Source organism: Anopheles stephensi, chromosome 3 (assembly GCF_013141755.1).
Source record: "Anopheles stephensi strain Indian chromosome 3, UCI_ANSTEP_V1.0, whole genome shotgun sequence".
Taxonomy (NCBI): domain Eukaryota; kingdom Metazoa; phylum Arthropoda; class Insecta; order Diptera; family Culicidae; genus Anopheles; species Anopheles stephensi.
Window position 1 is genome coordinate 80,859,027 of NC_050203.1, and position 24,904 is coordinate 80,883,930.

Consider the following 24,904-nt stretch of genomic DNA (forward strand, 5'->3'; position numbering starts at 1 on the left):
CCGGCCTATACCAGGCGTTTTATGGTATTGCAGGGGGCGTGGGTCTCCTAGTGCCACCGTTGAAGCTCCGGCTCTCCCAGCAGCAGCACGGTAATGTTTCTCTCGGGATTGAGATCAAGGGGAAACACTGTTTGCTATCTGACCGCAAAGACACACCGAAAAGGCGCAAAGGCCGATGCCGGCGTGCGGGATCACCAGGCCCAAATCGGATACATTTTCCCAGCAGTGGGAGTATTTTTCTCGTTTTATTTTTCGAAGGATAGTTTCCCACAGCATCAAAACAGCCAAAAACGCCGCAAAGCTGACAGAAAGCTTAAACCCGATCGTTAACAGTCCATTGGGCTTGGGTGGCTGGTGTAGGTGTGAGGATTTGGCCGGATTCGAACGTAGTATTTTTCGTGCTTAAGCCAGTACTACGGAACGCCTGAACGTTCTGGGCCGAGCACGTCGGCCCGAAGGGTTGGTTGATGGTAAATACAGACTAATCGTGACTAATTCGAAGCTTTCCGTTTTATGCACGGTGAGGAGGGTTTAAGCTGCGACAGAACGTAGCGTTAAGTAGTTGTTGTGGCTGTTGTCAGCTGTGAGCCCCAAAAAGGGGCAAATGACCTCTGTGTGTGAGTGGTGGATTTGGTGCCTGTAATGTGGATAGCTTACAGGTGTTTAACATGTTTAATTGATTCATTAATTTGCATTATTAAATATTCGGACGTTTAAACTTGTTCACCGAGGTGTAAAACAAGCTGAAGTCTAAAGGTCACCAGCATGATGGTGCTCTTGCTCACAGTGAGAAGCTTTCAGCGATTCAAATAAACTGTTGGGCGGGGTCAAGAAGTCAGAAGCAAACTACAAATCCCGTTTCAAAACTTCGATGGCTTTGAAGAACTTTTTACCCGTGGCCCAAGAGTAAATTACCACTTGTTGTTGTGTCCCTGCGTGTTCGCTTGGGCAAGCCTAGCCAGCGATAGATCAAATGCGACATTTGATTAGGAATTCATGAAACGCACAAACTGCGATGCGCCCTGTCGATCAAACCTGTCTGCTCGAGTTCTGTATCCTGCCCAATCACCAAGCCCAACAAAGCTCCCGGTGCTGATGACTATGATTCGAGGGGGGGAGGATGGCAAGGCATCTTAAGGCAAAAGTTTGTCTCACAGCACATCGAAATCGGTGCTCGTTAAAATGTACTTTTTGGCAAATAACTTCCAATTCTTTCCCTTCTTGCCCTTCTTCTTCTAGAAGGATAAGGAAGGGAACGGCCAAGAGAATCGCGTTTGATCACGCGAGTCTTTTCCAGTTGTTTTGGTAGAGTTCGTGAGGCGGTTCGTTTTTCTTTCCATTTCGGCATTCGCATTGAAGTATGACAAGAAATATTAATGGGCAAAAGTGTGTGTGTGTGTGGCTAAATTAGGGGTGCAAAAGTTAAATGTACCAAATCCTCACCCTGGTGGGAAGCTCTTAAGGTGAGTTTTTTAATGGGTGCTGTTTGTAGTGAAGTTCGCGTTTTTCTCTCGGCCCACCGATACTGCACGAGCTAGCACTTATTTTAATAAATCAAACTTCCGTGCGTCATCCATTCGGCTAGGTTTGGGAAGCGGTGCAAAACGGTGTACATGTCTGACGTAAAGGATCGATGTTACTTAGAACGTTTGTTTCGCCCATTACGGTGGAAGTTGTTGTTTAGTTGTGGCACAGTTCCATTATTAGCTCCGGTCCGGTCTGCATACAAAAGAACTTGTCAAGAAACGTTCAATTCCTTTTCGTACAACTGCAGGCATCGGTTCAGCGGAACGAACCAGGTGAACAGTTGTCGGTACCGAGTTTGTGCCGACAATTGCATAACTTCAATGATTAAAATAACTCAATTCAACTTTGTTTTCCCTGTTGCCAAGAGCTTGGCGAAGCGTTTGGAGAGGGAAAGAGCACACGTTACGAGCCTACTTACTTCTGTTTGCCCACGTACTGCTGCTACACGAGGTAAGGTATGTAAAGTGATACCATTTGCAACAAGTTTGTGCATAGTTCTGCGTAACTAAAATTGACCATCGTAAAGAAATCGTAGCTTGAAAGGAGAACCACGAACAGGAAGGACCAGAATATGCAGAATTCTCGTCTTTCGACGACCAAAGATCTCCCGACACATGAGCGACACGGTGAAGTTTCCGTCATCAAACTATTTGAGGTCTGGTGGTGCTGTTTCCACATCCCAAAAACCACCAGATGGCGATGGATTGGCAGCGACTGAGCGAGTGCCGGAAGTGCTCGTAATGAACGCAGATGGAATAACTTTTGCTCTCGTGCTGATCCCATGTCTGCCACACATGAATTTGGTGTCGCGGATGGCTCGAAGGGGTTGTAAGGGACCAACAACCAAAACCAAAAAAAAAACATGGATCCGAGAATCCATCTTCTCGGAGGGAAAAGTTTCGCACAACACACAAGTAACAGCTAGCAGCGATAAGGTATGAAGGGAAGAACGCACCATGGAGCTTGAAGAGAGAGGGAGAGAGGGAGAGAGTGAGTAAAAAACTAAACCTCATAACCAGTTGCGTCAAGCTATATGGGAGGAAGTAAATTTATTTTGGCCAAAATTTCATTAATGTGCTAATTCCCGGCCCATGCTGTGGATGGAGACGGATGCTCAGTACGAGGGGTTCGAGATCCTGGAGAGATCGGGAGAGCAAAATTAGTTTCTGCCTTAAATTGTTACATACTTTATGGGTGATCCCAGTACACTGGGAGACGAACGGCAAAGGATAAAGTTGTATCCTTTCATTGACACCGAAAGATGGCGTGACATATGGTCTCTCAGTATTTTTTTTATCTACTGACTGAATGTAAGCGTCCGGATAGTGTGTGTTGGGATGTTTATTAGAAGCGAGGAAGTTTTCGATTACGAAAGTGCCTTGTTTGGTAAATTCGTGGTGACGAGTTTTTGTGGTACTTTTAAAGGGATGACACTGTTCGTTTTCCATCGCCGGGATTGAGAGTGATGAAGGGTGTAATCTGTGGATTATTATCTTGTAATTTGTTTTTAATATGGCGTCTCGTATTATTTTTGTTGAACATATGTGGTAGCATTGGTAAGAATGGAAGGTTTGAGCATTAGATGCTCGGTGTATTTGACAGCTGTCAATTTGAAGTTTATTTACTAGGGAGCACTGGCACCATCTCTCGGGACCGTGGTGGTAGAGTACAGAATTTAGAAGTTGTGGGTCAAATAAGATGTAGGATATTTGTTTATGTTAAGCAGTTAAATGAACAAGCAGGAACAGTCCCGTGGCCGAAGCAACAGTGGTGCCGGTCTTCACATAAGATTTAATCGTTTGACATATTCCGACTGTCAGTTAGAAAATAATACACTAGCGCCCTCTTTCGGAAATGAAATCAAACCCAAAACAAACTTGGATCCTTCCTCAAAAAAATCTGATAAATGTTATTCCCGCCACAATTCACAATTAAATTCGTAACACAAACCATTAACTTCCCATTGCGAGCTGGGAAAAACTCGTTACGTTCCTCCTGCACTAAAGCACTACAAATTAAATCGCTAAACTTCCATTTTCTTTCTGCACTATGTTGCACCTTAACCGACCGGCGAAAGTAAACCAATACTCGAAACACATGAATTACCAAGTAAATGTGTAGGTGAGGTGAAACATAAAAAAACCAAACGTACCCTATCTTTCGCCACAGGAAAACCGTTGTTTTTATTCTGTGGTTTTCTACGACGCTTTCCTGTTCCAGACGGACTCTATTTTCAGGTGCTAAAATCACGGCACCAATAAATTTCACCCCATGCTTTAGAGCTGGAAAATAGCACTTGTGGAATGTCCCTGTTTTAGTGCGTTTTTTATGCATCGTGTCATCGTACTGCTGCTACTACCTGGACAAACGGCAGTGCTAAAAGAACAATCCGATGATGAAGCGGTGTGTTCCATTGGTCTGTGTCCGATGCTCCAGTTCTTCCGTTACTCAACTCATTCACGCTCTGCGCTATTTTTTTTTACTACGATCTTCCGAACTCATTCGACGAATTGCAACACTTTGGCCGGGCAAGATGTGAGTCGGGAATGGGTTTCGCGAATAAAGTGCAAACTTTAGTATGTCATACCATTGCCCGCTCGTTCTTGGGGTTTTCCGCAACTGGAAGGACGCAACGGTTGTCGGTCACGAGACAGTGGAGGCAGTGGTTGAGAAATTATATCACTTTTCACCACTGGTGGGTTTTGTTGATAGAACTGGGTACTTTCGTTTTTAGACCGGGTGTTTACGGTACAAACATGTAATGGACTCTACTGTCGTGGCTGGAAGGTAGCGATGGCACCGAGAGCAAAGCGAATAAAACGTGTTAATTTGTGGATGGTTTGCTTCACTTCTGGAGACGCAACCAAACCAACCAGGTTTTATTTGCGCTTAATATTTGGATGATTTGTAAAGGTTTTCAGTTTAGCTTTGCTCAAAAAAAGGTAACAGCAATTATTGTAAGCTTTTCAGTTTTATAGCAAACTAAGCTGGTGCTACTTATTGCAAGGGTTTATAGCCGATAGTTGAAATCTTGCTGTACCATTTACTAGAATATTTTTTAAAAGTTGTATTAATCATGGAATAAAAATAGAAGGACCCGGTCCTTCATTACTCATTTCCAGCAATTAATGAATTGTCACCAGTCCTTTTCCGGACTTCAGGCTAGACGAAAAAGATTTTTATGATTGATTTCATTTTGCGAAACACCAAGGGCGTAAATGAGCAAAAGTTATTTTTCCTCATGGGGGGGTATTGCAGAAGGATAATGCTTCCTTCCTAATACCGGAATGTAAGACCTTCGTCAACGATAACGAGCTGCAGCTGGTCGTCGCTCGAGAGACACGCAGCGCAAATTGAAGGACACCATTCCATTCTATTATTATCATTTCCCGTCCAGACTGTTTATTTGGGATTCTTTTAAAGAAACATTGCGAATCTTAACAGGGAAGCGATTTGTTAAGTTTAGCTGTTTGCATAGAGGCCCAAAATTAGGGAGCATAATTTTTTTCCCTCCATTTCCGAAGCGCTAATTAACTTTTTAATTACATCAAAATTCAGTTCTAGCTTTAAACAAGAAGCCTACTTTCTCATTATGAAATTACCCCATTATGGCACACTGCTCAGCCATGCTCAGTGGCAACTTTTAAAGTTGGCGACAAACAGTTGAGCGCCACTTCATCCATTCCGGTCACCATCGTCAGCCTGTTGAATTGTTGATCGGGCTAATGGATTCGGATTTTTAACACTCTACCGGGCGCAACGCCGGATCCGCTCACTCTCTTTCGCATCGCCATCGACGAATTAATCAATATTAGCACCGACACCGATGATACTCAATTTTATCGTCTAATTCCTATGGCCGGGCCTAAGCTTAAAGCACGCAGATCACGCTGATGCTGGTTGGGGGAAATCGGTTCACTTCCACCAAACTGAACCACTCGTCTCCCTGGGGGGGGGGGCGAAAATCACTGCGGCGGTGCTAATGTACCGTGAAAACCCCGAACTCTTCCCACACGTACACACAAAAGCCTCCAAGTTTCACCCCCTGTGTGTCGTAAAGTTAGCTTGAATCATGAATATTTACCATCCCCCCGGGGGGAGGTCTGGTCGTTGAGGTCGAAGGTCCCAAAGGTTTTGAGCCGGCACGGGTGATGGTTTGGATTTTAAACGTTCTCCCGCTACATGTTGATGACACTGATTGGAGTAGGTAATCACCGGTAAATAGCGTATCGGAAGGGACCATGTGCTGCTATTACTAAGACTCTTCTGTTGCGCGGATCTTCCTGCACACGTCGTGGAAGCTGAGACTAATCACACAAAGTGCATCGTCAGTGTGCGGTTGCATCGTTTTCCTGGCTAATGATCTATTCTATGCCTCGAAGTTACTATCCGCCCAAAATGTGACCCGCCCAAGGTGACTGACGTTGGGGTAGGTCGTGGTGGGTTTTCTGCGGCAACTGCGAAGAACCTGTCGCAGCATCCCGTTTTCGGTACGGTTGTAACAAATTGCCATTAATTGAAATTAATTTGATCGAAAACCGTTTCCGACCAGGCGTACACGATTGAGATGGATGGGATAGGTACAGGGATAGGTCGTACGGGTTTACTGGGATGTGCCTGATGTGTGTCACAGTTCCAGGGCAACGCTGGAATGAAGTATCATTTTATCCCACTAAACTTCGCAGAAAGTCTTCCGCGCTAGAGTGTCAAGGAGCATTTATTGCTTCCAACTGCAACAGAATCCCCTCACTGGAATTTCTGTACTGATGCATGATAAGCTCGCTCCCAGGAACGGTCTAAGGTAGCTATAAAAGCAGCGCTTTGGTGGTAATTAGTTTAGCGAAGGCCTTTTCGAAATCCACCACACACACACATACAAAAAATCGAGGCTTCCCAGCCAAATATCAAATCCGGCGGATGGATTGCTTCGAAACACACAGCCGACCTCACCAAAAAGGCTCCCAAGGTAACCTAATCCCGATATCCCCCGTTCCCCACCCTCCTATTCGCATTCCGCTCCGTAACCATAAAGTGCGTTACAAACAACCGTGAAACTAATTTGCATTCATCTGAATAATCATGATCAGATTTTCGATGATACACCCTGGCGGTCGTAGCTCAAAACATTCTGCTGCTGGCCAGAGCTGCTGCCGCAGTGCTTCATCTCACATGGTCTTGTCTTGGTGGTTTGAGGAACTTGTTGGCTGGCTCAAAACCGCGGGTTGATTTGAATAATGAATGAGTGGCAGGTATTTAGGTTCGGTGGCTCTGTCTCTGCGTTCTGTGGTGGGGGAACATGCCTTATCGCGAGGGTATTTGTGGTTCGGTTGTTTTTCGGTAGTTTCGAAGAAGATGGGTGGTTTTTGGGGTGATAGAGCTAGTGGTAGTAGTAATTGGAGGATGCTGTGAGCTTCTGCTACAAAAACCCGAAAAGTTTTTAGGAGCGTGAGCTAAGCTATTAATCATTCACTCGTTTGCGATATTTTGAATTGGGATTTTAATTTTAATAAAAATAAGTATAAACATCTCTCAATGAGCAATAACTATTATTAGTTATTTAATAGTTTATTTGAAGGCAATAAGAACAGAATAAAGCGAAAATAAAACATTTAAAAATAATATGTTGCATATTGCATACTTTTAGGCGCATTATTTGAAGTTGCTTTCTAAGGCATATTTTTCAATGTTGAGGATTGTGTAGTTATCTTCTCGATCTAAATTCGTTATATGTGATGTTAACTCCGAGACAACTCTTTCAACCCAAATATCACGTACTCACCAGCTCCTGGATCGGATGCTCGCTACTATCGATACTATTATTATTACATTTATCACCACCGGTTCCCAGCTGCCCGATCGACCACGACACCAGCACACCACGGTGTTGCTGTTGCGCCGTACGTTGCATAATTTCTATGCCTTATGATCTAACATCCGGCAGCCCTATCCGCAGCACCGTTTCCAAAGGGCTTAATTTGCAACAAATAATTAGTCGATACAGCGTCGATTTTATCGCGGCTGTGGTGGCCCACCAGGGTTGACGGCGACGTGTGACTTTTTGTGTCAATGCGTCGCGAACCGTTCGGCAGGATTCGTCGATTCAATTAGCGCCAAATGAGGTTTTGTGAAATTGATTTCGCTGCTCCTAATCATCCACTATCGTAACGATCAATCTTGGCCGCTCATTGAGCGCCGAGCCCGAGCCCGAAGTAGAAGTGCTCTGCAATTAATTGCACTTAGGATTCAGGGAACAAAGCCTCGCTGGAGGAGGCAGTAAGTGCTTGCGCTGTATAATCTATTGGTTGGGTAAATTATCGGTTTGCGGTACACCGGAATGGCAAGATGCTAAAACGCTTACTAAGGAGACTCAGGGTTGTCTTGCGTACGACGCCGGGAGATCTTGCGCAACATTGTGAAATGCGCCACAAGTGTTTAAAAAAAGGTTTCCCGCAAAACATTGCGTCGCGCTCCTTCGCGACTGTCAATAGGTCGAGGATGGTGACGCGCTTATTTGTTTCTCCGATTTCGAACTCATCGTATTCCGGTTCGCAAGCGTACGGTATTAATTTCCCCATCCGGCGTAAGCCACTTCCGACAAGGTGCTTATGGTTGTTGAAGTTATCATTGCACGTGGAGATAACGGTAGGGAATGGGGCGAAACAAAAAGCGCCTGGTTGTATGCAATTCGATGTTTACATTGAACTGCCTCCGTGGGCCATTTATCCGGCGTCGAGTGCCATCGAGATGCTTCGCGTATTGGGTTTTCCGCCCTTCGCCGGTATGATTGAATGGCGAACGATCGTTTGTCTTGGGTGAAAAGCCGCAAAATAAATACTCTGGAAAATACCTCTCTCCCCCCACCCCCCGTTATACCGGATGTGTAGAAGGCACGCAGTCTTCCAGTTCCGCGGAGAGAAGAATAAAAATATCGCGACAGTACCGGGGTTCGGTCGAATGTGACTCCTTGTGGCACAGGTTTTGTGAAACGGGAAACGTGAAATAAAAATACTGAATTTTATTACAGTCAATGCCGCCACACACTGGCTGGTGGAAGACAACGGTTGACAGATCGAGGCGGAAATCGGTGATTTGACAAGGATTTGACGTGGAATTGATTTTCCGAAGCGAGCGCTAGAAATTGAAAGGGTTCGGTTTGTTTTTCGATTCCCGGTATTGGGAGCTTTAAGCCGAAGCGTGTGCGTGTGTCTGAGAAGTTTTTGGTGTGGCAGTGTAGAACGTAGAACAACAGCTGGCAGAAGCTGGTATGGTAAATCTCGAAGGTATTGAAAAGTCGGTGCCGTACAACAAACAGACGTTGTTGCTACAGGTGACACGTTCATAAATATTTTTAAAGAGCTGTCATCGGAAACCGGTGAGCGGTGAGGATTGATAAGAACGGTAGGCAGTCAGGTTGATATGGGTGTATTAGATTATTATTTTTTCTTGGAAATTTTGACAGCTTACATGTGTTTTGTTTGTGCATAAAGAAGCATGTAAGAGGTAGAAGTAGATAAAAATGCCATCCATTTTTAGTAATTTCAAAATAGATTTAAAAATACGCCTCAAGTTATGCAATCTGAGTCTCAAAGCTACCAAAATTGCCTACTTTACAGCCGTCATTTAATGATGCGCCAGAAAGTATGCAATCTACGTGTCATGTATTGCTAAAGTGATGCCTTTTTAGCTTCTTTCTCCGATGAAAGTAATTAAATCACACTTTTGTATGGAAATGAAACAAAAGAAAGTCCATTACTGCGTACTAAATATCCAAAACTAATCACCGGATATGACACTACATATCCATATCCATGTTCCGGGATGAGACAACATTCTTTCTAGATGATGTAGAACCCACAACCGATGAGTGGCCTGTACTTGAGTAATCATTCATGCTGTGTTAAAGAATAAGAACCGGCTCTTCCTTTCAGTTCGTGAAGGGTGATGAAGCATGCTCCATTAGAAAGATTCACTTACATAAATGCTCCAATCGAATAAATATCAAAACGGTACGTAATGCGTGTGCGTGCGTCCCTTCATCGCCACACGCTCCTGCAGGAGGCTGTTGTTATGACCGGTTCGTTCTCGTACGCTTCGCTAGGATGCGTCGCTACTTGAACGCTAATTGAATCACATTTATCACACAGACACGCGTGAAGCCATCGCAAAGGGACCCATCGGAGCCATCCCTTTCCTCGGCGTGTAAAAGGCGGGAGGCCTGAAGTCAATTAATTGCAACCATATCGGCCTCATCATCGTTCTTTTTACACAATTTCCTTCCTACCTCAGCAGGGCGGGGAAGGCAGAAAAGGGGGACGCGATTAATTGACGGATAGCAGACGTAGGCGTCAAACAGGTCCCCGTTTGTGGCTATCCGGTTCTATCGTGTGAGAAATAGGAAAGGAAAATCATTGCTAGACGAGTGGCCGAGTAGCATGTGTTTTTCGGGTTGAGGATGATAAAAGGACTGCCGTTCATTTTATCGATGAGGTGTCATCGTACGACCGTAGCACGATTTCATCAACACGCCTACGGCAAAGGAGCGGTCGTTGAAGCGAAATTAGCCGCATCGTGGCATATCATCATCTATCATCACACCATCATGGAAATTGGATGAAAAATCACTCCAGCTGTGCTTAGCTTGCAATCTCGGCACCGATGTACGGTGCAGCATTTTCGGCATAAAGTGAGACGGCAGTGACTTCGATGTATTTACTGACATTCAAAGTCGCTGGACTGAAGAACTGTAACCGTTGCTACTTCTATATGCATCCATCGAGACCATCGAGACAATTTTGTCTAGGTTCTTCCGTATCCGCTAGGAAAAACACTCTCAACGACTCTCGACGCAATTTGCCAACTTCCTGTGTACGGCATACGTCTCGAGTACTATCGAAAAAGTTCACCATCAATTGATGGCCAAACGTCTCTCGAGGGTACTATAAATCGATAGGGCAAGTTTGCTTGCCGGAGTTTTTTTTATGCTCCTTTTTTTGCTCCAGAGCCATTCAGTAGTTGCTTCTGTTAGTTCATCATGTCCTAGACCTCCGTTCCAACTGCCAGCAATCCCTCGACCGGGAGGATCTTTCATAATATGATTATCCTTATCCTGGGGGCGTTCGATAGACTTTGATTGTTTGGGAAGCGGCAAGCAGCCGAGCCACACATGGAGTGTTACAAAATCTGCCGATTCTTGTTTTTCTTCCCGTTCTATCTCTTCTCGGCTCTCTTCTATTCTCACAACCAGTGGGATAGAAACTGCAAGCCACGCGTATGTCGTAGTGCTCCCAAATTGTTTCCGGATGGAGCGCAACGGCTCCTGCTCCTTACCGGCGTTCGGTTCGCTGTTTTGTCGTTCACGGAAGCGTACCCTCACGGAAGGAAAACTTATTTGGCAGCAATCATGTAAACATGGTGATAAAAAAAACCGATTCCTTCCTCAGTGATCCCTCAAAGTTAGTGGCGGTTCCGGAGTTTTTTTTTCTTGTGCCCCGACTGTTGTTTAGTCGAGACTGGTCCACGTGGTCTGCTTTGGCGACGAATCGGACCAGCGTCTATGTGCCTGGGGAATATTGGGTGCAACTTTGTTCCCCGTACCGTGTTCGCCATTGTGGACTTTGGTGGCTGTGTACGGAACTGGCCGGAAGTTTATTCTGTCAGCTACTTTCCGATTAACCTTTCCCTTCCTCTATTGGAGCATAACGGAGCATGGAGAGTCGAAGCGACGTGGAATACAGCATGGGAAAGTTATGCCTGTACTGGTGGGCGAACGAGGCTCAAACGAGCTAAGGGTGGATGGGAAAAATTGGACGGGGAAAATTTGTTTATTAAATATTACTCTTCTCCTGATGTTCAACAACATCACACTGTTGTTGGGCTTGATGTAAACCAGAGGCTTTTTTGGTAGTTCTCGAAAGCTCTGTAAATGTTTGGGCGAGCGAGCTCCGTGTCGTTAGAGGTACCTTTAACAGGATGCTGTTTATATTGCGATTACCTTTAATACTGAAGAACCTGTTATTGACAAACTCTTGAAAGGTGCCCCAATCTTCGGGCCCGTTCGGGGCACCAAGACGGAAACACTTTCAAAATTTATTTTTACACACCCTTCCTGCGAAGAAAATTTAATCAGTCCAAACATACGGCAAACTTTACATCATTTTCTCACACCCAACGCAAGGATGTTGGAGCTGCTTTTTCGGTTTTGTTTTTCAAATTTATTCCGCTTCTTTTCCCGCTCGCGAGGACATGGTAATTAGGGGCAGCAAAAACTTTGTAAATGCACCGGAACCAACACGGACACGGACGGTTCGTGCGCTGGGTTGGAGTATTTTGCACTGCACGATTTAACGAAGGTCCTGCCGGAAGGAACTTCCGCGAATCCGTGCTGACCCGTTCGGAAAGCATCCGAACGCAACCGGTGTGTTTAAAGTGTTTATCTAACCCGCTGCTTAGCCTTGTGCTGTGGTTGTGAAGGAAAGTGTTGTGGAATTTGGGGAATTCTTTGTTGCTTCTTGGTAAGAGCTTTAAGGAATGTTTGCCAGAGCATTGCATCGCTCTCGATGACCGGGATCTGTGGTGTAAGCGAAGGAGCGTGGCGTTGATAATCTCTAATGAACTTGCAAAAGGTAAATAGTTTTAATCAACTATCGCACATCGTTGCTCATAATTGGAATGGGAAACTATTTTACGATAAAGATGAATGTTGTGAGCAACAAGGAGGGGATGGTTTTGTTTGTGGTTTGAGAAGAAGTAACTTACTCGCATGGTGAAGATGGGTTGAACTAGCTTCAAAGCATAGTTTCTCTATTTACGTGTTTGTTTAGTGTGCAAAAAGAAGTAGTTTGCCGGAACTTTGAAGCTGAGTTGAGCTGCTTTAAAATTGGATGTGATGTTGGCTAATTAAGAACATGTCTTGAATCTTGAATTGATTTGTTGTTTGTTGCTCAAATAAGTTTACTCTGTTGAAATTTAGCCGGAATAGGTTTAGTAGCGTTTTTCATTCTTTCGTTATCCATTTGAGACTTAATTGGTACGCCTGGTAGTATGCAATACGTGTGTTTTAATTATCTCTAATTCACAGTTTAGTAAATGAAGCATCGAAGAATTATGTTGAATTATGTTTTTGAGAAGCTGAATATGAGAGGTTATAATGTGTTGAAAATAGTAACTATCACCTATAGAAACATTAAGAGTTTTTTTAATTCGTTACTTTAGGGCTCTGAGACCTCATCAGGCTCTTCAAAATTTTTAGCGACAAAATTTAATATTAGATTTATTTTGAGTACACTAGCAAAAAGAGCCAGTCATTAGTTGATTTCGGTCATAATTATATTGTAAATGGCGTTTATTTTAAATCTTGAATATTATAACGACTCTATTGCATACTTTGGGGCGTTCAAAATTTTAAAATTTCAAATAAGTGCCTGAAGGTATGCAAAATTAGGCTCCAAATCATTTTTACATGCTTTTTCAGTTAACAATAATATTGGAAAACATTTAAATCAACTATTATTATTTAATTCAACAGTTAAATAAAAATCGTTTAATTTGTCCAGGAATATTTAATCCTTCCAATAAAAAGCATTTTATTCCCTTTTTTTTAAACAAAAAAAAAATCAAAAATGTTTGAAGCATTCCAGTTCGAGCTTTGAAACATCCTGATTGAATGGCTTGAGGTATTAATAGAATTTATGAAGTGGAATGCAAACATACTGATCGCTGATGGAATGTCGGTGTTAAACGGATTGCTTAGGGAGTCAGTTATGAGCGCAGAATGGCATTAGACGATATTTTAGATCGAAAATATTTACACGCTTCCATCATTTAAAACCATTCTTACCGTTTTATATTGTTCTACTTCATGAAAAGCATAAAGCCATATATTTTTGTTCGTTCCATTTTGTATGTGCCATAAACCATTATCATCGAGTATTATTGTACGAAAAGAGGCACGGTTTATGGTTCACATTTCACATTTCATACACTCAACACACACACACACACACACACACACACACACACACCGAACCGAGCCGAAGCAATAACACATTTTCCGATGACTTGCTCCGAGCTAGAAAACCATCGGGAAAAATGGAACTTTAAACACCTTTACAAACACCGAAACAATGCCACCGATACCTACCGGGTGTGGTTTCCTTTCGGGCGCTAGCAATACGTTTGGGGCAACCTTTATGCTTTGCCTTTCTTTCTCTCTCTCTGCCTCGGAACTCTTGGCTTGCGTCATTGAAAGCTTCGAAATCGTGTTACAACCAGAGCGGTCCGGGAAATACGGATGAAACCGGGTGAAAAATCTCACATGTTGACAAACATCGTTTTCCAATCGCTTCACAATTTCCGGTACCCTGGCGGCCTGTGGCTGCTCTGCTTGTGCTGTGCCTGTGTGATATGTGGTCGTTGGCTGTTTGGGCGAGCGGGTTGGATTGGAAAGCACCCTGGGCTCGGTTTTTCTTTCTCTCACCCAATGCACGACCGATAAGACTGTTGCGCGCTCAGTAACATGCATCCATGGTGCATGATTTAGTACGAGCAACTGTTATTTAGCAACATAATGGAACTTTGAAAGGGTTTTGAAGCAGTGAGGAAGTAGTAGAAGTAGCACTACTTTTTGTTTTAATTTTTTCCTGACATTTAAAGCTTCGGCAGCAGTAACTTCTTTGAAGCTTTTACGATTTTACAAACTGGATATCGATTAGGATATTACGTGGCTTGCTTTTGCTTACATTGTATGTTCATCATCGGTGGGGTCAACTTTGATTCTGGATGGTATAGAATTTAAACTCGACACAAGAATGTGGTTTCGATGTGGTTACGAATTCAGGGACACATTAAACCTCGATTCGATTCCTGGATTTATTTGCATTCGGTGAAGGGCTCTCTTTTTTGTGGGTCGAGTGGATGAAAGCATTGTGTGGTGAATTTTGATGACGTGCGTTAGATTATTTAGTTCGATTCATTACCATTTTCATGCACTACATTTTCAGTACATGTTTATGTTTGTTTGCGAAATTTGTGTGTTGAAAACTGACATGTAGAGGGTTACCTTTGGTACAGAGTATTGTCCATGCTTTTTTCACTGGGCACAGCGCTTGTGTTGAATGATAAACACTATTTTATTATTTTGCTCGGTAGTTTATAGTGAACATTGAAGTCGTTTTTATTACTCTGTTACATCTAAGTAAAAGTAGTTACCAAAACCAGCTTTAAAGGGCATTCGATTTCTTGCAATGATTCCCTCCAATTAATTTGTACGTCTTCCTTAATAGGTTTCTGATTGTTGTCAATAAAATTGTCCAGCATACGCACCGGAACAATTGGACGATAAAATTGATAGAGTGATAGACGTTCCATCTACTGTTCCGGTCAGCTAGACGGAAAACGCTGGTTAATGAAAGCCAAAACACCGTGCTACCGAGGGCATTACATTGCGAGGCCCGCCGTTTGGCCCGTTACGGTTCAGTTCAAATCAAATCCGATTTAAGTGAAATTTATTAGTCTCGTAAAACGGGTTCCACAACCACCACGCAGACCGGGCCGGCCAACACGTTTATAGGTTTGTTTTTATTTTCCAATAAAATTTCACCCAACTTGGTTGGGTTTGTGGGTAGGTTTATCTGTTTTCCTTATGGCGCGAGCTTTCAGTCTCAGGACCTTCAAATTTTCATTCCAGCTCACTTCCCGAATAGCAGCTCACCAAAACCCGGTGAACCTTGATAAGGATTAGATCGATTTTCGTACCGTGCGAAAGATAAATTGATTCGATCCCGAGGGTGAAAACGCAAAGCGGGCAAAAATCAAACAGAAGATAAAGTTAGAAATGCAAATCAAAGGGCCGGGTGAGTTGGGTGAAAGTTTGCTTTACATTACACTTGCACATTTGCTTTCCTAAAGCCGTGATGAAAAGACGGGTCGGATTGTTCTTTTTTTTGGGTTAGAGCAGTTTGAAGGTTAATTAAAGCCTCACCGCCAGTATGGGATGCATTAATTAAGTGTGTTGCGATATTTTGCTGCGTAAGGGTGTGTTTATTTGAATATTTAAATCACGGAAGGACGATTTTTCGGCTTTTTTAGCCAAAGAACTGAATTGTTGCTTATTTTCGCTCAGTTTTAATTTCAATTACTGTGTTACTAAATTTGGGAATAGCACTGGGAATAGCTAAAGCGTTAACGATTCAACTAATAATTGTAGAACCGTTTATAAAATTATATTAAATTTGTAGAGTTCCAAAATCTATCAAAACAATTTCATCATAAGTTCGATCGAAAGCTTCAGTTATATTTAATCAAGGATAAATACAGCTTCACAAGAGTTCAAAATAAGGCAAGCAACTTTTCATTCTGCACAACCCCGTACATGCTAATTTAATGGAGCATGTAAAAAATTCTTTGAAATCAGTTGTACAACCTCCAACAGAGTCACAAGCCAACCAAAGCGGGGGAAAAATTCTTTACAAGAATCGAAATATTAAATTTTCTCCAGCGCTCTTTCACCCACAACGAATCACATCACACAACCTATAATCCCATCAGTGAGTTTTGCTCACCCCGAAAAAGATATGAAAATGTAGTACGAAATGGAGGCTGAAAAAGAGAAGTCAAAAAACATATGTTCAAAAAAGGGTTGCATACTGTTCGTAGCAATGACGGGAAAGGTCGATGGAAACAAAAAAAAAAACCCACGGGTGGTGGAATCCTTTAAACACTCACCAGTTGAACGTACCCCAAGGGGTCTAAAGTATGGCGAGAGTGTAAAAAAAAGAATTCATCCACACACAGATTGGAATGCCGGCTTTGGAAAGTGAACGAAAACAAGGGGAGGTAAAACCAGCACCCGAGAATGAATATCCGTGGTGCAAAAGGATGAAAAATTAGGTTAAACTCCACGGAAAGGACACATCGACAGATGACTAACGTCGGGCTCGTTCGACTCGCTGTCGTTAGTAACTTTTCCACGAAAGAATGGTCAGGTTTTTTGTTTTGCTCCCCGGAGTTGAAACTGCTGTCTTTTGCCCATGTTGAGTCGGTATGAAGTTCAGTTTTTTTAAGTTATTGAAGAGTTAGGGAACCATCGACGGAGGAAAAAAAGTGGAGTAAAGCTTAAATAAAACGAATAACGGCGAGGGAAATGTCATAACGGTAGAAAATTGGATAAATGGCTGAAAATTGAGCTTTACAGCGTTGGTACAGCTCCCTGCATACATATTCCGCGTATCGAACAGGATATGTATAATTTTTACGTGTTGCTACATCGAACGGCACGGCACCAACGATATGATAAATGAACTTTTCCTCGCCGAAGCGTTTTTGAATGACAATCGGAACGCCACAACCAAAAGCCGGCCACTCCGGCCGGACTCTGGCAAATGGTCAACGGGACACTAATGGTGTTCACATCACCACAACACCGATGTGTGATGAAATATGCAATGGCGTGCTATTGTTACCACCACCCGGGAGCCCCCTCCACCACCTCTTGGAGGTCACACAAGTGGGTGGAAAAATAGTGGAACATTGATTGCGACAGGGAGGTCATGAGCGTCCAACGCCGTTGGATTACACAAATCGATCGCAGGTGTTGACAGACGGAGCTACACCCCGACGTGCACTGATTGAACACTGTCCCCCCTACATGGTGTTCTATCGATCCCGGTATGTCTGTGGATATGGGCATGTAGTTTGCGGTTAGCCACGAATCATCGCCTACTACAGCTCGCCCGAGAACGTGGGAAATCAACAAGTGACGTTCACGAAGTCATCGCCTACTTGCCAAGCTTGGCTAGCAAGTTTGATACGAGCAAGCACGACGACCAAAAAAGGTGTCCCAAGCCTCGTCCGATCCGATTCCACGCTGGGGAATGTGTATTCCCACCGGAGAGTGGGACGGCTCCGATACGTCCTTCGAGGGCAGGAAGGCGAACAAGTTGGATGTTTCCTGTGGTCGTTTGTATTGAATCGTCGGTTTTCCGCACATCCGGACGTAAAGTTAGGCGTTGATGGAAATTCTTGGACTGTGGTTGCGGTGGTCTGTCTGGTTTAACACCGTGGCGAGAACCCTGCCCCACTTGTACAATAGGGGTGTTGCGAATGGATGTCAAACTGTCAACTGCAACAATATTGCGCCTTTATTGGTTACCCGAAAAGGCAACCAAGGTGGAACGGGGAGACGGAATCCAGTGTCTGTCGGATTGTGGACATGGAAGTTTGCCCAGAGCCCCCGAGTGCCCAACTCCGATCCGGTGACGTGTGCCGATAACGAGCATGGGCAGACAAGTGTAGAGAGATTCTCGGATATTCAAGGATCGATCCGGAACTTGTGTTAAAGATGACAGTTTTGAAGGGGGAGGAATCCTCGGCAAACTTAAAGCTCTGCGGGAGGGATCAGGTTTTCTATTGTGTCTTAAGAATCGGATAAGATAGTCTCGCTAGATTTTTAATTGATTTTAAGCTAGCTTTAAGCTCATCCGTACAACCCATTAGCCTGGTGCGTAGGAACGCCATAAAACCGGTCATTCAAGAGTATGTCCAAGCTCATCCGGTAACCGTTCAGGCTTAAACACGTAACAGACTGTGATGTGCAGAAAGACACCTGGACACGACTGCAGGAACCTTCCTTCTGCCGACACCACATAAAAACTTCTTACCGTGACCGTGAACAAATCTGGAACTAGCAAGTAAAACTTTTTTCCTCGAGTTGTTCTTTTTGCACTTTATCTGGTTGTGTGCCAGCTCCATTCACCGACCAGCCAATATCTGAAACGATGTAAAGGCACGTGAACATTGTTCGTGCACGGAAACACACACACACACAGTCAAGGACATATATTCATGCAATTTTCGGTTTCTTGTGGTAAGTGGTGGCGTTCCGGCTGTAGCACCAGCCGAGCAGGGAGTAAGGAGACTGTCCGGAAGCATAATATTTTCTCTGACAGTCTGAGCTACATTTCGGAATGGCTGTGGGATGGAGTTGTGGTGAATTCCTTCCTTTTTTGCTTTTAAAGAAAGTGAGACTGAGTAAGTGATATGTGGGGAGGAAAGTTTTCGCACCGGGAAACCCTTTAAGTTTAATGGATTAGGATGGAGGAACATAGTCAATGATGAGGTCTGCTGCCTTTTAATACTTTGTTTAAAAGTATCCGAAAGTTTTATTAAAAAAATGAAATTCTAGAAGATTTTTGAAGCAACTACTTGATAGTGAGATTCTTCAACAGTGGCTCCTGTTTTTAAGAGTTATTTTTGGAAGCAATAAAGTCACAACAAAGAGCTGCTAAAAATACTTAAGAATAACGAGATGGATGGGTTCGCAAGCTCGACCAAGAATGTTGCCTTTCATCTTGTCGCCCGGGAAAAGCGTTCAAAAGACCGCGAGGTTTTTCACAGAGAAGAAGAATTGATAATCGTATAAAGCCAAAGGAAACGGGACGAAATCTTCACCCCACAAAACCCCAGTTATCATCCCGGAACGACTGTGGGAACCTTTCCTTAGCGAGATACGCCGTTACCGTAAAAATGAGCATGGAGCGTTTCGTGGTTTCACTTTTATTAATATTACCTAGCGAAGTAGTAACAATGGCACCGGTTGGCGAACATTCTGGCCATCGTGAAGCACTGTTGAGCGGGGAAGAAATAATTTCGGTAAGCTTCTTCCTTCGATGGTGGCTATCGAAACGAAGTGTTTCTTCGATAGCCGAGAGCCGAGGTTGAACGTAATCTCGTGTCCAGTGGTTGTAGCTTGTCGGGTTTATGGGTAAAATTTTATGTACCCAGTGACTACATTCCGGTGCATAAATCCCAAGGGGATAGGTATGGTGAGTTAACAAGTGCAGTGCAAAACTGTTGCGAGCTAGAAGAGAGATCGTAACACCATTGATCTAGATCTTCTTTTGTTCATGTATCGCGTGTGATAAGAGCAGCAGGAGAAAGGATCAATTTTTTAAAATATTGTTTTACTGATGTCTTAAAAGTCCAAAATAAAGGTTATTTCATCTGAAACTTCAATTACCCTACAACTGGAGAAGTTAAAGGTCTGGGCGTGTAAAGGGATTCGCCATCAGTCAAGAAGGGATTTGAACCCAGGCTGAGCGTGATGTTGAGGAATAGGCTTACCGTCTGTACCATTTAAGCAGCTCGGTTGCAATGCGATTGAAATCATTCAAAAGGCCTGCTAATGTTTTGCTAATGTCAATTTTTTTTATTCTAGTAGCCATCATTATTTGCAATTCTTTTTTAAATCATTTGCTAAACTTTCATTATGTTTCAGTCCGCTTTTAATTGGTAGTAGCTAGTGGTTTTTTGTCTATGCTTCTGTAATTACTGAGCAAGGCTTTCATTTTTTTTTACTATAATCATCCATTTGCCTAATGCGTCTGTCTAGCCGATGAGTATTATTTGCAAGCGGATGCTGCTTGCTATCTTCTTCAGATCTCCGGCTATGTCGAAGGATCCAGTTTTGGGACAATCAAGCAAATTAGGAGACGGTTTTATCCGGCTGCTAGCCTTGAACGTACAGAGATTAACTAATTTGATGCTTCTTTTGGGCGTTCCCGGCGTGTAAAATGGCACTGATGCTAAATTATTTCTTCGACCGCGTTTCGTGCTAGCAATCAAATGTAGTATGATAACAATTTAATAAAAAAATAAACATTATGCCAGATACCACCAAGAAAAGATAAACAAGTCCTCATTCTTTCTCTGCTCTGCTCGCAGATTTATTTTTAGCTCAATATCCGGTTCAATTCAAACAACCTAAATCGATCCGGGTTTGTTTAATCCGCGGTAATGAAAATTCGCTTCAGGCGATACCCGCAAACCGAATCCGCTGATGTATGTACTTTTTGTATTTTTTGCACCACTTTCATTTGGTAGTTGTGCGCTGCTGCTGCTACAAGTGCCCTTTGTTTGCCGAAAGGTGGTCGTTTAGAGTGGGTTTTGCACGCGACACGGATGACACGGCTCAAAGACCAAAGACCGCCGGCAGTAAGACATTCGGTTCTGTTTTGCATCGGTTACCGTCAAACGTGGCCCACCCAAACAAAAGCGGTGGCCCCGGCCTTTTCAACGTACCGATCGGCATCGTCGTACCCATTAAACGCTTGATAACAACACAAATATTTCCCCATCATTAACGGGATTCCAATCTGGCAGACGCGCGTGCTGCTTCTCCCTGGAGCAACGCGGGACGCTTTGTTGACGGAACTAGCGAAAAGTTTCGGGTATGGGCAGGAAGATATCGCGCCGAGAATTGGAAACGCTGATCAAACCTTCGACAAAACAAGCCGCAAACAAGGCCGCAGGTGATCATTGGAGTTGGGACGATGGGAAGATGGGATGGGGTTTATAGACTTTCGCTCTCCCATGAAGATATGTTATCCTTACCCTGAGGGGAAAACAGTAATGTTTGCTTACTGTCCATGCAGCTAGAAGACACATGCTTGGGTTGATTGTGTTGACAAGCGAAACACAAGCGCACGTCACGATTTAGCTCGTGTTCCGATGACTAGAGCAATATGCGGTACTGGAGACAAAATTGTCACAAACATCTCCTCGACAGGTTAGAGGATACTAATAAAAGGTGACCGTGCGCAACGCTCGTTTAGAAGCTCGCTAATGGTGTTAATAAAAATCGGACATGGCGAATTATTTTTACGATGTTTGCGCTTAGGTGCTATCGAGCGAAGCACTTAATGACATTTCGATAGCCATCTTGACGGTGATATTATCGTGATAATTACACTCCACCCCGGTTCGGTTCGCGCTTTAGAGGAGATATAAATTGAGCTTTATTTTAATTTGATAACGAGCTTGTAAGCTTGCAGAGGCGTCACGCCATTCTCTCCAGGCTATTGTGTGCCTGTGTATATTCCCTCGTTTCGGTCTTCATTAATTGAATACAACACCTGGTGATGAGGATTTCCAGGAAAAAGTCAGTCAATTACCCACCTCAGCCTCATGCTCGGCGCCATGAATAAACGAATCGTTGGTGATGCGCGTGCCATCGCTCTTTGTGGCCAAACGGGAGGTGTTAATTGAGGGTGAAATTTTTATCGAGCATTTATAATCTGTTTCAAGTGCGAATTGATTGGCAGTTGATGGATGGTTTTCTCGGAACCGTATCGGAGGAAGAGCGGAGGTGTAGGTCGTACTGATGTGCAAAAGAGATTTGATGGAAAACTGATGGTCCCCCGAAAGAAACCGGGAGACTTATCTTGATGCTTGGTGAAGGTGAAGTGTTTCGGGAAAGGGACAGCTTCCCGGTTCACGTCAATGCAGCACAGTCAACTGCAGACACTTCTTTTCATGTTATAATGAATGGGTGTGTCTTGTGTGTTAAAGTACACCGGCGACAATACAAAGAGTTCTGAACGAAGCGACGGTGTAAAACCGGGTGTAGGACGTCACGGTTGGTTATGGTCGAAAGTCACCAGCGTGCGACAAGAACCGTCAATTTAGCAGTAACTTCAATCGATCTTGTAACAAAAGATGCTGACGGAAAGGTGCACTGCGCTACTGGTTATGACACTGGGAAGCCATGGAAAAGATTGATTCCGCTCTTAACAGTGCTTAGGAGTCTGCTGCAGGATTATAAAAGTGAGAATTTGGTCCTCTTTAAACGCTGTTGCCATGGTTTGTTAACAAAAAATCCTGAAGAGAACACAACTTAAAATTTCACTTCAATAAAGCAATTGTCACAGTCTAAATTTAACAAACATTCATCGTAAAAGTCTTCCTATTTGATGTATGAAGCAGTCGTAGACAATTTTTTTCACAATCTCGCATTTATGTTTTTATGTTGTTATCCCTGCAGTAAAGCAAATAACTTGCCGTTTTAAAATGATTAAAAAATGTAATTCAATCACACGCATCACTCTTACACACAGGCTCAAGTGATAAATTGTATTAAAAATAAACTTTGTCCACCATGGTACGATGAATTAAAATGTCAGCCCCACCTCACCCACAAACAGCCCCCACCCAATAGCGAAACATAACAGCTCGACACAGATTACGCTTTAATGCACGAGTTTACCTTTGACCTCAGCGCTGGCGGCGGCGGCACCACCACATTACCATGGCTGGGCCGCATGACCGAACAGCACCGACGTTGTTTGAGTTTTATTGACATTATCCGCACGCTTTTATGCACTTATCAAACATCAAAGAAAAACAATTATGCTTTCTGTGGTGCACAAACACGTTAAGTCAAACATCGACCTGATGATGGATGCGATGGTCTGCCAGCGTTAAGCTGCCCCAGGGTGGGGCTAGGCTAGGCTTTATTTAATTGACCTTTTTAGTATATGATTTGCATGAGCTGTGTCGATGAAGTACCGACGGTTAAATTGTGTTAAGAATAGTTGCTCCCCACCTCCCGAAAAACACAAAGTAATAAAATACGATGAGGATTTCGATTTGGAATTCAATCGGCAATAGGCAATTTTCGCGCCCCGATCGATACTTTGCAGCCACTTCATCAGGTGGTCAGGCACGAACCGGAATTGAAATTCCAGCCAGTAGGTTAGAATGCATTATGCATCACGCTACATTGTAGTCAGCACCGCGAACGCTCCCTATCATTGACCTCAATCTCGGTTCGGCAGTGCCAGTAATTATAACTGCATGTCACGCATTGACTAATCCGATGTATTTCTCATTATTTCAGGTATTGGGCGACCGGGTCCCGGGCTGCATTTCATTACTGCAAACGAATCGCACGACCTTTGGCGATTCCTTTGGACAGCACTTGAAGGACCTGTCCCGTAAGGCCGGCGAGGACAAAACCGGACATGAGTGCTAATCGACAACCGTCAGCATCGATTCAGCAGCAGTAGTGGAGCGTTCCCCATACGTGTTCTGGTTTTTGTGTGTGATTGGTGTGTAAGGACGTTTGCCTTCACAAACGCCGCTGAGCAGCATCCCAAGGAAACGCAACCGACCTGAAACCATCCGTTCTGCTCGAGTAGAAAATGATGTCCCAACATCTGAACTCGATGCTGGAGCATCTTAAGATGGGGTCGCTGATGAGCAAGGGCGGCAAGCAGCAGCAACAGGTCGCTCCGGCCACCTCGTCCGCCAATGGTAGCGTTGCCAGCGCTAGCGGTGCACCCAACGGCAGCTGCACCAACAATAATCTGCACTGCAATCATCACGGCGGCACTGGGCACAACAATAATAACAACACGAGCAACATTAACGCCAACCACAACAACAACTGTCACAATGGTGGGCCGCTTGCGGGTGGGAAGATGGCGGACACGACCACGGTTGTGGTGGAGCGGCGTGAAGTTGCTGAAGGGCGCGAAAGTAGCAAGGCGAACCATATCGGTGAGGAGCGCCGTGGGTATGATGTGTCACGGAAGCGGTGCAGCATATCGGTGCACGGCGGGGGGACGGAGGGCGGTGGAGGCAATATGAGGACCAACTATCGGGAGCTGTCACCGGCCTCGTTGCGGATCCATCGGAAATCGTCGCACGATATTCGCAATACGCTGCTCGGGCCGGACGGTGAGGTGCTGCATCTGCATGACCCTTCCGGGAAGGGTGGCGACGGGATGGGCAAGATGCCGGCCGTCGTCAAACCGATCAAGCTGAAGAGCATTGTCACCAAGGCGGAATCGTACGACACCATGCATGGCAAGGCGAGCGATGTAAGTATGCGCCACGCTGATGTTTATTAGTGTTTGCTTGTGTGTGGGGGGAGACGTCAAACGATATCAAATCGATAGGAATCAAACTGTCAAACGAGTTTTTACAGAAGAGATTAAAGATGGGGGGGTACAACTATGTACAACTATGAGTATCATATTTTTAAAAGTAAAAATACACTATCTAAAAGTACAATCTTACTTTTATTTTGATAATGATACCTCGTATAAGAATCCTACCGAGTTTGTTTATGCGTGCAACTGAACGACATATTGTGTACTAAGTAGCTCGATCATCAGTGAACGCCCGGGGCGATTCACCGTAACCTGTGGTACATCGTCAAAGGATTACTACTTCCCTTTGATTACCCACGACCATCACTGTTCGCAACCGCTCGCTGAGCATATTTTTTCATTTACCGATTTGCATACGCTCCAGCAATGCTAACAGTGTCATCGGAACTCTTTGCTTTTTTTGCTTCCGAGATTCCGGGACAGTTTGCAAACAGGTCACAATGTCAACGTCGCCACGTCTTCCGGGATGCGAGCTCTTTCCGCAGCCTGCACCACCATCCAATGGTCGGTATCGTTGTGCATATGCAACAATTGCGGTATTGTTGATGAAAATTTATGAATTTGCCCGATGAGTTCTACGGTCGACGATGGTGTCACGGGACTACGGAAGTAACCCCCCGGTTGATGGTTTTCACTATCGCTGATCTGGC

General features: G+C 44.1%; 1 protein-coding gene across 2 annotated transcripts in view; it reads left to right on the forward strand.

The window, feature by feature from the left end:
* Positions 1-24,904, forward strand: part of LOC118512972 (nitric oxide synthase) — an 86,843-nt gene that overhangs the window by 9,282 nt on the left and 52,657 nt on the right. For both annotated transcript variants that reach the window (XM_036058199.1, XM_036058200.1), the window contains exon 3: positions 23,198-24,182. In XM_036058199.1, the coding sequence (XP_035914092.1) occupies positions 23,502-24,182 (681 nt within the window). In that variant the 5' untranslated portion in view covers positions 23,198-23,501. The remainder of the gene's footprint in view (positions 1-23,197; positions 24,183-24,904) is intronic.